The 12,261-nt window shown below is 41.0% G+C and overlaps 1 protein-coding gene across 4 annotated transcripts in view; it reads left to right on the top strand.

Moving 5' to 3' along the window:
- The window catches only part of SYTL4 (synaptotagmin like 4), a 60,730-nt gene extending 51,602 nt beyond the window's left edge, over nt 1-9,128 (top strand). For 3 of the 4 annotated variants that reach the window (XM_045471553.1, XM_045471552.1, XM_045471554.1), the window contains 4 exons: nt 3,012-3,120; nt 4,950-5,049; nt 5,942-6,150; nt 8,294-9,128. In XM_045471553.1, coding sequence (XP_045327509.1) covers nt 3,012-3,120; nt 4,950-5,049; nt 5,942-6,150; nt 8,294-8,442 — 567 coding nt within the window. In that variant the 3' untranslated portion in view covers nt 8,443-9,128. The remainder of the gene's footprint in view (nt 1-3,011; nt 3,121-4,949; nt 5,050-5,941; nt 6,151-8,293) is intronic. The other variant, XM_045471555.1, reaches the window with a different exon arrangement.
- The last annotated feature ends 3,133 nt before the right edge of the window (nt 9,129-12,261 follow it).

The following is a 12,261-nucleotide window of genomic DNA, read 5'->3' as shown; positions in this document are numbered from 1 at the left end:
TGTGTTACAGAGACTATCTTTGGAAAGATAGACAAGAAGCTAGTAGTAGTGGCTGCCTCTGGGAAGAGAGACTGAGATGAGAGAGCAGTTTTGTTTTCTCTGTATGCCCTTCCATGACGTTTGAGCTTTTTACCATGTCTGCATATGTTGCTTAAGAAATTAAGAATAGGGGGCGCCTGGGTGGCGCAGTCGGTTAAGCGTCCGACTTCAGCCAGGTCACGATCTTGCGGTCCGTGAGTTCGAGCCCCGCATCAGGCTCTGGGCTGATGGCTCAGAGCCTGGAGCCTGTTTCCGATTCTGTGTCTCCCTCTCTCTCTGCCCCTCCCCCGTTCATGTTCTGTCTCTCTCTGTCCCAAAAATAAATAAAACGTTGAAAAAAAAAATTAAAAAAAAAAAAAAAAGAAATTAAGAATAAAAGGATTTCTGTGCACATGGTTAAAAATGAAAACAACATAGAAGTGTATAAAAAGAAAAGTACATTTCATTACCTAGAAATAAACACTGTTATCAACTACTTGGATATCTTCATAGAGATTTGGTATTAAGCAGCATGGATATAAACGTAAGGATTTATATTTTTTTTCCTTCTTATGCAAATAGGCTTATATGAACCTCATCATGTACATGTCTTGAGTGTTTTCGTTTAACAATTGATTATTTATCATGGGCCTCTTTCTATGTCATCACTTACATATCTATCTCATTTTCATTGCTGTATAGTATTCTTTCATGTGCCTGTATAATAAATTGTTTGCTTTCTCTGCTGTTAAAACTATGCTGTAATATGTCTTGGCCTTCTTATGTGAATGTAACTATAGAAGAAATTTCTGGTGGTGGGATTGCTGAGTCAGAGGAAAAATACATGCAATATTTTGATAGCTACTGCCCTCCATGGAAAATATTAACAATGTTAAATCTGTCCCTTTAAATACTAATAAAAACAGGAAAACAATTATGACCAAACTATAGCACATTATTAGAAATTTAGAATTTCTTAAGCATTTGGCACACAAGTCATTCTCTCAGGGGCCTACAGTTGATATAATTATATTGGAAACATCACCATAAACCATTATGAAGCACTGCCAATAAATGTGTCTTACATCAAAAGAAAAAAACTGCATTAAAATGGAGTCATTTGCTCTTAAAATATGCCACTGAAAAAATACACCAATTTCTAGCTAAGGCTGAACTCTAGTTTTTAAGAGTCTACTGAAGTTCACGATCTAGGAGTTAATAAATTCTGTAGACATTTATAAACATCAAAAAAGACTACTCCAGTATTACATAACTATTTTAACTTAAAACATTTTACATTTATTGTCTCTGATCTATCTTTACGTGCGTGCGTGCATGTGTGTGTGTCTCCTAGCAATCAATCCATTTGCTCCCATTCAGTTTTCTCTTCCTGGCATCCACTTCCCTATTCTTTTGTATCTCTCCCATACACTAAACTGTGCATTCTGGGTATGTGGTACATTTTTCCAAACCAGTGGGGATTATGCTTTCCTGGCATTGGTATACTCCATGCTGAGGACCCCCAGCGAACACAGGCAGATGACAGGGTACATCTAGTCTGCACCAGCTCACATTCTAGATACCAAAGCAAAAAGAAAAGAACCATGCCAAGAGAGCCAATAGAGGGAAGCAATTCTGCTACCAGCAGCCAAAGATAACAGGCCACTTGCTGCTCATTCCAGTCATTCATTCATTCATTCATTCACTCACTCACTCTTACATTCATTCAGTAAATATTTCTGGAGCATCTCCTGTGTGCCAGATACTTTGCTAAGTGTCAGGCATACTAGGCTGAGCAAAAATAGGGTGATTCCTGTCCTCCTGGCATTGAGGTTCTAGTGGTAGAGATAGCCATTAATCAAAAGTAATGTAAATAAATATAAAATTATAAATTGTGACATATTTAAATCCTTGCAGTGGAGCTCCCTCCGCCTAGCCCTCAAATCTTTGCAAGCTCTCTTTAGAAAAAATTATGCTTTGTCTTTGAAAATCATATGAGTGATACATACCATTTTCTTTAAAAAGACACTGAAGATATACACACAGTAAAAAGTGAAAGCCCTCTCTCCTTTCCCCAGTCCACTCCTCTCTGTAGAATAAACAAGTGTTAAGTTTGTATGTATCCTTCTGGGTTTTTCTATGCAGTGTAGTATAGTGATTAAAAGCATAGACTCTGGAGCCAATCTGTCTGAATTTGAATCCTGCCTCTGCCAATTGCTAACTGTATGACCTTGGCAAGTTACTTAACCTCTGTGTTCCATAACCTGTAAATGGGGATAATAGTACCTATCTCATAGGGACTGTCTTGAGGATTACACAAAATGATATACTTAAAGTACTTCTAACAGTGCTTGGCACATAGTAACTATTATACAAGTGATAATAATCATTATTTATATACATACATATTCACATGTACAGACATGAATAAATTTTAATAAAAGTGGGAAACTTTTTATGCATTTCACTTTGCTGACTTAACAGTACACCTTGGCTATCTTTCTGAGTCAGCATGTATGGATTCCCTGCATTCTTTTTGATTGCATGCCATAATCTATATGCCATACATGGCATTAAAATCACTCATTTAACCTTTCCTATATCGATTGCCATTTGGGTTGTTCCCACTTTTTGGCTCTTACTAACGATGTTGATAGCAAGACTCTTCACCATGGTGTCAGTCCCTGTGAGTTTGTGTGGCAACTTTGCTGGAAGACCTTTGAGGGTATTTGGAATCTAGTAACTGTATCCCCAAATTAGCAAAATAGTGGGAATTGTGGAAGACTTTGTTGGTTCTTCTGCAGCTCCTTCTAAAGGAACTGCCTTGGAAACCTGTGGCTGCCATGGCCTTGGGACCCTGGATTGTATTCACAAGCTGGATTCTCTTACATTATGAAGCTGTTCTTAGGGCTAATTTTAGAATCTCCTTAGCGAGAGGTCTCAACAACTCCTGAGAAGCCTAGCTTGACCTGTCGGGTTTCCCTGTGTTTCAGATCAGTGCTGAGTCCCCGACTGGCTTGCCATCACACAAAGGCGAGTTGGTGGTTTCACTGAAATACATCCCCGCCTCCAAACTCCCTGTTGGAGGTGACCGGAAAAAGAGTGAGTTTGGGGTGTGTGTGCTGGATTTAGCCCTTAGTGTTTTCTATGGGGTGTCTGTGAGATAGTGCAGCTGGTGGCTAGCACTGTTGGAGAGACCAGATTGAGAGGCTCCCTGGATCATCTTCTGGGGAAGATTCCTTTACTGAGTAAGGCTTTTCTGCATTGTTTTAAGCCAGAAGGGAATATTTTAGGGTTAGCACTTATTTTTTTAGGCTATTAAACTGACTTGAACTTGGTCTAGCTGTGGCAAGCTATTAAGAGGGCAGAATAGAACAGAAACTTCGGGGGTGAGAACGGGTGGTTGCAAGAGGTAGTGAAGTATGAGGGAGAGGAAGGTCAAGGTTGAGGAAGAGTGAATCAACACACCAGGCACTGTGCTAGTGACTGTGGATATGTAGATGAATAAGACATATTTGTCTTCCCCTGAAGAGCTTAGTTTAGCAAGAAAGACAGACAGTAAAAGACCACCGATAATGGGAGTCCTGAATTCTCTTTGGTTATATGTGGGGAGCTTCAAAGAAGAAGTAAGGATGAAACTGGACTTAAGATTTTACCAGGAAGAAAAGGAAGTGGATGGGGTAGAAGGGCAGTTCCAGAAGAGATAGCAGGAGCAAAGGTTTCAAAAAGGCATGGTAAATGCCTTTAAAAAGGCATGGTAAAGGGCTGTATGTAAGTAGTGAGGTAGTGACATGGGATCAAGATCAGTGGCACTGGAGTTACAGGAGTGGGGCTGGAATTGTTGATGAGGCTGGTGCCTAACTGAAACGGGCTTTGAACATAATGGTAAGGAGTTGAATTCGATCCATTTGTGCAATGAGAAGCCAGAGTTCTTAGAAAGATACCTGTAGCAAGGTCTAATCTATAGGACTTGGGGAATCAAAGAGATCCTCAAAAAGGGAGTGCAGAATGACTAGAGAAGAGAAGCAAGGACAACATTTTAAAGCATGAAGAGAGGAAGAAAAGCCAGTGAGGGTAGAGGGTTATTAGGAAAGATATTGAAGAAGAAAAGAGTGGCGTCGTCAATAGTATTGGAATATCAGGCCAAAGAGGATTGAGAAGACATGGTGCATTGGCGTTAGGTTGAGTATTCAGTGGATAAGTGGAAGCAGAAGCCAGATTTCACCAGAAACTAGCCTGAGTGAATGAAGCAAAGAAGTAGAAGTAGTGAATGTGGGCTCTTTCTTTCAGGATACTTGTTGGTGAAAGAAAGGAGAAACATGGAGGATAGTTTGAGAAGGCAATAAGGGTAAAGGGAGATTTTCTTTTAAAAGAATTTTTAAAAGAAGAAGAAGAAGAAGAAAAGAAGAAGAAGAGAAGAAGAAGAGATATTAGTGTATATTTAGACTGAGGGGATAGGACTGGTAGAGACAGATATTAAAAATGGGAAGTGGGGATTGAAATTGATGACATCTGATGAGTCCTATGAAGTGGGCATGGGATCAAGAACACAGGTAGAGGAGTTCCCTTTTTAAAAACTCTTCAACAAATTTCAGGCAAATTTATTTCTCTAAATTCCCATTTTCTCATCTATAAAATAGGAATAATAGTACATATCTTATACGGTTGCTTTGAGAATTAAATGTTTAATGTAGGATCTGGCACATAGCCAGTTTTCTAAAAGTATTTGTTGCTGTTGTCCTTATTAATTGAGCACCTGTTGGTTACTGTCAGGCACTGTGTTAGGTCCTAAGACTCCAAGTCAGGTGTGGTCCAGTTGTCACGAAGCTTGCTGCCTTTAGGGGCAAGGGATGGAAGGTGCTATATAGATAAAGATCAAGACAAATCTGAAGGTGTAGGGGCTCACTTGCTATGGCTGACATCCCTTACAGGTAAAGGTGGGGAAGGGGGAGAGCTCCAGGTGTGGATCAAAGAAGCCAAGAACCTGACGGCTGCCAAATCAGGAGGGACTTCAGACAGCTTTGTCAAGGGGTGAGTCCCTGGACCAGCATCAAACTAACCAGTTCTAGGACAAGAGAGCTAAGAGATGAACCCAATTTAACCTTTCTCTGTGGATATTATCCTTGTATATCCTACCACCTCCAGCAACCAACTTTGCTCCTGAAAATAGGTAACAGCAAAGCCTCCACAGCCACCTCTGTACTGGTCTAAGCTCAGTTTGGACTGTGACAAAGTGTGGATTTCCAAAGAGGAGGGTGGTAAATAGGCTGGACTTTCCCTCTCTTATATACTTATGCTTTTAATTAATCCTGAATAAAAATCTGTGTCCCCTGACTATTAAGATTTAGGAACTCAGGACTTTGTTCTCCACAATATTTCAACAATACCAGCTTTCCCCAAATTATACATCACCCCACTGACTTTTAAGGTCTCTTGAAAATCATGTTTGGCTAGGCCTATAGTTATTACTATTGATTTTATTTAAAGAGAACCTCGTCCAATAGAAATGGAATCATGAGCACTGAGTGTTATATGTAAGCAATGAATCACTGGGTTCTACTCCTGAAGCCAATATTACACTGTATGTTAACTAACTTGAATTTAAATTAAAGAATGTAAAAAATAAATAAATAGAAAGAAAGAAATGGGATCCAATATCTAACACCCATGTCTGGTAGAGTGTAGATAACAGTTTACTATAACATTATGTTAATTTTCTCTCCAGGTTAAAGGAATTGAATCAGGTGAATGATCTAGTGGAGGTAGTGAGAACTCTGCTTCAGCATATTCAAAGGAGGGAGTGTGTGTACTCGGATCTGAATGTTGACTTACCTGCCTGGGCTAGCTAGGGAAAGGGGAATTTAGATAGATAGTTACTTGCCAGGTTTGAGTAGGTTGTTGATTACTCCCCATCCTCTGCCAGATACCTCCTTCCCATGAGGAACAAGGCCAGTAAGCGTAAAACTCCTGTGATGAAGAAGACTCTGAATCCCCACTACAACCATACATTTGTCTACAATGGCGTGAGGCTAGAAGATCTACAACACATGTGCCTGGAACTGACTGTGTGGGACCGGGAGCCCATGGCCAGCAATGACTTCCTGGGAGGGGTCAGGCTGGGTGTTGGCACTGGTGAGAGCCTCTCTCCCATCCTGACTATTTTAAAGGCCTCTTATATATTTCACTCCTACTATACCCAGCCCCCTTCCTTCAAAGCTCCTCTATAACAAGAGTTGTCTTCTTTCCTTTCAGTTAACCTTTGGACAATATTTACTGAATGCCTACTATGTGCAGACCTAGGGGAAGGCTGAGCTCATGCACTGTTATCTGTACAGATAAATGTGACCCTGATGGCCAAGAATGCCATCATCCTACCACCAAAAAAGTCTAAAAACCTACCTGTATCTGTACTTATAATTTCCATCTTCCATTGTGTTATAAGGAAACAAGGGTCCTTTCTAGCAAAGGCCAAGCTCTTTACAAGTGTTCTGGATCACACCCTCACCTTCCTAACCTCACTTCTGGAATCTCTTCTCTCTCCTGTCTGATCACTTGCACTCTCTCTGCCTCCCTCCTGGAGGTGAACACAGATAACCTCTGGTATTTCCAATATTAAGAAACAGAAATAAATCTTTTATTGACCCCACATCCCCCTTCTAATTTCTTAAATTGTCTCTACTTCCTCACATCTCTTTTAGTGCTCAATCCACTGTGATCTTGCTTCTGTCTGACCACTTCACTGAGCAATTGCTCATGACAAAATTTTGTTTTCATCTTACAAGAATATTCATGCTATTTAACATAGCCGATCACTCCTGTTTTCTTTTTTTTTTTTTTAATTTTTAATGTCTATTTTTGAAGGAGAGAGAGACAGAGTGTGAGCAGGGGAGGGGTAGAAGAGAGGGAGACACAGAATCCAAAGCAGGCTTCAGGCTCTGAGCTGTCAGCACAGAGCCTGACACGGGGCTCAAACCCATGAACTGTGAGATCATGACGTAAGTCGAAATTGGACACTTAGCTGACTGAGCCACCCAGGCACCCTGATCACTCCCCTTTTCTTAAAATACTTAGCTTCTACTGATACTACACTTTTCTTTGTGGGTTTCCCATTCTCTACCCATTCTAAATATTGGTGCTTTTCAAGACTTAGTCTTGAATCCTCTTTCCCCTCTCTATAGTCTCTGCATGCCTGCAGCTTTTAATACTACTTGTATATTAATAAGTCATACAAAGCATTTAACACAAAGTGTCTAGAATGATGTTTTTACAAATGTAAGCCGGGTCATATCAGTCTCCTGTTTAAAACCCTTCAGTGGCTTACTACTGTACTTTAGAAGACAGTCCAAAGTTCTTGCCATTCTGACAGGCCCCTATAGATTCTGGACCCTTTGTTCCTTTATGACCCATCCTATATCACTCTCTTGCTTGCTCAGCCATGCTCCAAGCACAATGATTCTTTCTGCTCTCCAAATATACCAAACTTATTCCAATTTCATAGTCTTTGCAATTATAGTTAACCTCAGTCAGGCTCCTTCCCATCTTTCAGAGCTTAACCCAAATGTCTCCTTGGACAGGCCCTCAGACCACTCCATCTAAACAAGGCCCTGATCTAGGCACTACAGATCATCCTGTTTATTTACTTCATGACATATATCTCATTATCTGAAGTATCTTGACTTGCTTGTATATTTCCTGCTTTCCCTGTCCAAATATAAGCTGCCTGCAAGGCAGAACTTTTTTTGTTCACCACTGTATCTCCAGAGCCCAGAAGAGTACCTGGTATACAGTAGGCACTCAATACATGTTTGTTGAAAAAATGAGTGTACAAAAGAATAGGAATGAGGCCACATACAATCTGAACTCTAGTCCTGGAATCTACAGCTAGAGAAAAAGGTGTTCAGCTGCTGCTGCTTCCTTTTTTTTTTTTTTTTTTTTTAATTTTTCAGTTAAGTTGGCAATAACAGCAGGGCAGTAGCTCTGGCATGAGGTATCAGACACTTAGAGCTCTGTAATGGCCCCAGAATAAGAGGTCTGAAGCTACCATGTGCTGTTTGGAGTCCCATTTCATCAACTTGAAGTCTCCTGATAGAGTCTCAAGAGCACAGAAATAGCTTTTCGGGGTCAACAAGGAGCAGTTTACAGACTGTTGTCCCAGCAACCTATCTTCGTAGCACACTGTCTTTTACAGGATGGCTACCCTTGCTGTATAACCCTTCTTTTCTGGTGGGCTGTGGAGTGGGTTCCCTGTTCAGCTTCTTCTGGTGTTTCTCCTCAGGGATCAGTAATGGGGAAGTGGTAGACTGGATGGACTCGACTGGGGAAGAAGTGAGCCTGTGGCAGAAGATGCGACAGTACCCAGGGTCTTGGGCGGAAGGGACTTTGCAGCTCCGTTCCTCGATGGCCAAGCAGAAGCTGAGCTTATGAGCCCCTGTCCTTCTATGCAGGTCTTGTCCTGTCCAGGGCAAGTCAGAGGAAGCGAAGAAACCAAGAGCAAAGATTTATATTTAGTGTATGTATGTGTGTGTATGCATGTGTGTTATGTATGTGTGTGTAATAAACATATGTTTCTACAAATCTCATTATGTTAGAGTGATGAAAGTTTGTTCCTCTTTTTAAAGCAGACTCAAGAATAAGGGTCTGTTTAAAATGTTTTCATTTGTGCATAATCTAGTATATTTCCAGAGTCCATTCTTTTATCTTTATGATGTTTAATTAGCTTAAAAATCCTTTAAAACAAGTTTTTATCTCCTGTCTTGCAATTCTTTTCCTACTTCCCCAGGAAGCCCTGTCTACCTTTGACATTTGTACAGGTCTGAGGCCAGGGCTCTGGGAAGCAGGGTTGGGTTACTAAAGACAGGAGAAGATGGGAGAGAGGTGAGTAGGTCTGCCCTTTCCTTTCCAATTTATGTTTTGAACTCTATTTTTACTTTGATATATTTCTGGAACTTGGTTTTTAACTCTTATTGTTTTTAAGCAATTTCCATATTACTTTGGTCTAATTGTTTTCTTTTAAATGCTAAGAAAATTCCTGTTTCCTCAAGCTCCATACACCTTCCCTAGACCTTTAGGGGACCCTTATAATGGAGCTTCTTTAGAAAAACACTTTAAGGGGCGCCTGGGTGGCGCAGGTCACGATCTCGCGGTCCATGAGTTCGAGCCCCGCGTCAGGCTCTGGGCTGATGGCTCAGAGCCTGGAGCCTGTTTCCGATTCTGTGTCTCCCTCTCTCTCTGCCCCTCCCCCGTTCATGCTCTGTCTCTCTCTGTCCCAAAAATAAGTAAACGTTGGGGAAAAAAAAATTAAAAAAAAAAAAAAGAAAAAAAAGAAAAACACTTTAATTAGATAGTGGCCTTTTGACTGAATCATGGACATGTCCACAATGGCTTCTCAGTGGTCTCATAGGACCAGAGGGACTGACAGTGAAATGTCTCCCAGCCCATGCTGGATCTTTGCATTTTATACAGATACAGCTCTTGTTGGACAGCTCCTCATTTCTCTAATAAAAGACAAGATATCGTCACTCTCATATACCACATCTTTCTTAGCATTTGTGTCTGCAGTGTGGTACCACACAGAATATGATGGACATACCATTACAGCAGCCAGAATAGCCAAGTACTGTCTAAACTGGCCCAGTGTTTCTCCAGACTGGGCACGGTTAGGGCTCCAAGAGAATATGTTCAGAGAATCTCCCAGTTATTCTGACTTCCTTCGTGAAGTGGTTTCACTTTCTATTTTTTCTGTTGTTTCCTATACTTGACCTAGATGTAACATGGGTGTGGTGTGCTGAGACCTTTCTAAGAAGGGTCTGGTGATCTAAGGTTCATTTTCTGAAACTCACTGTACCAAACTGACCTTGTTATTCTTGCAACAGTATCTACACAGAGTTGTTTGTAAAAGGAGTGTATACTGGAGAAGAAATCCCTTTTGGTAGAGTCTGCTAGCTGACTCTCCTATAAGGCCACTGGACTAGGGGTGGCTGCAGTGGTTTCTATTGTACATGTGAACTGAATAGAGGAGTGTTTTTAAAAGGTTTGGTGTGGGTGTGGATTAATATTGTAACAGAAAGCATCATTTGGGATCCTGGGCTGTAACTTGCTCCTTTGTTCTCTACCCCCTGAAATGTATGTGTGCTTCAATAAAGCTTTTTCACCTGTCAAGTGTTTGCATTTGTTAGTTCTGTAGATGCTTTTCTTTCTGATGTCATCACTTACTGTTGTTGCTGCTCAGTGGATTGAAGGAGAAGAACCAAAGTGACAAATGCCCTTCCCTAACCATTCTGTGCATATTGAAAGAAAATGTCCCTTTCCCTACATTGCTGCCTGATACCTCTGCCAAACTCTGATCCATTGACCTTTGTGTTTGGTATCTATGGAGAGAACTGAGAATTCTTCTTAAAAGTGCATCACTTTTCTTTCTCTCTCAAGTACCAAGGTAACTTTTCCTTTAGCTCTGTAGCCCCGTACCACGAGGAAGGAGAGAGATGTGCACAGGGGAAGGAAGATGTTGTTTGCTGTGTTTCTTTCTGGATCCTTCAGTATTTATAGGAGGTGGGGCCTTTTTTCCCCTTTGCTCCTACTATCATCATTTAGTCTTGAGAAATAATTAACACATATACTAAGCAGCATTAACAACTCAGGCAACAACAGACGTTGGCGAGGATGCGGAGAAAGAGGATCTCTTTTGCATTGTTGGTGGCAATGCAAGCTGGTGCTGCCACTCTGGAAAACAGTATGGAGGTTTCTCAAAGAATTAAAAATAGAACTACCCTATGACCCAGCATTGCACTACTAGGTATTTATCCAAGGGATATAGGTGTGCTGTTTCGAAGGGACACATGCACCCCCATGTTTATAGCAGCACTATCAACAATAGCCAAAGTATGGAAAGAGCCCAAATGTCCATCGATGGATGAATGGATAAGGAAGATGGTGTGTGTACACACACACACACACACACACACACACACACAATGGAGTATTACTCCGCAATCAAAAAAAATGAAATCTTGCTATTTACAACTACGTGGATGGAACTAGAGGGTATTATGCTAAGCAAAGTTAGTCAGAGAAAGACAAATATATGACTTCACTCATATGAGGACTTTAAGACACAGAACAGATGAACACAAGGGAATGGAAGCAAAAATAATATAAAAACAGGGAGGGGGACAAAACATAAGAGACTCTTAAATATGGAGAACAAATAGAGGGTTACTGGAGGGGTTGTGGGAGGGGGAGGGGCTAAATGGGTAAGGGGCATTAAGGAATCTACTCCTGAAATTATTGTTGCACTATATGCTAATTTGGATGTAAATTAAAAAAATAAAATTTAACACACACACACACACACACACACACACACGCACACACACATACTAAGCAAACCCATCTCAGGAATAAGGCCCTGGGTTAAAAAACCTGGGTTTCTAGGTAGAGCCCAAGTGACTTTTGACGTCTTGTGCAAAAAGGCATTAATATGTGCTGAATGCCTTTTTTGTACAAAGCTTTATGCTAGGCACATTATATATTATTCCTTAACTTCTCCAAGCACCTTATGAAGTAGGAAAATTTCCCTGTTTACAGGTGAGCAAAGTCAAGCCCACTATTATGCAACAGAGTTAGGATTTGAATCAAGGTCTGACTCTACTATGCTGCTTCCTGTGAGGATGTTCTATGCATTATGGGCAAAGGCTCAGAGGAACGGATGAGTCCTTTCTTTTAAAATATCTCAAAGGAATCAGTTTAGTTTGCTAAGTAGGAAAGCCCGAATGCTTTGGATGTTACCTAACCAGCTGACTGACTGAATAGCTTGTGTGTGTGTGTGTGTGTGTGTGTGTGTGTGTGTGTGAGAGAGAGAGAGAGAGAGAGAGAGAGAGACATCTTGGGGGAGATGGGAGTCAGAGGAAAACAGAAATAAGGTTGGGGTAAGGCTAGCCCCTTGTCTGGCTGTGAACCTGATTCTGCTGCTGCCTGCTTCTGTTCCTTTAGCACCTGGAATTTCTTGCACCATAATGCAAAAGAGGTTATAGTAAATCTTTACCTAAAGAAAGCAAGATTGACTTGCCTGTCTGACTACTCAATAAAATGAAACAAAACAAAAGCTTCTCAATTTTTTTTAAACAAGAGCATTTTGATACGAAAGTCAGGCCCAGGTGGAAACTTGATTTAAGAGGCGGTGGGCCTCTTCATGTTATCATTTGGGTCTTTGACCTAGTAGCATGCCCTGCCTTGGCACTTGAGGTG

The sequence above is a fragment of the Leopardus geoffroyi genome, chromosome X, assembly GCF_018350155.1.
Source record: "Leopardus geoffroyi isolate Oge1 chromosome X, O.geoffroyi_Oge1_pat1.0, whole genome shotgun sequence".
Classification (NCBI taxonomy): domain Eukaryota; kingdom Metazoa; phylum Chordata; class Mammalia; order Carnivora; family Felidae; genus Leopardus; species Leopardus geoffroyi.
This window is presented reverse-complemented; position numbering and strand designations above follow the sequence as displayed.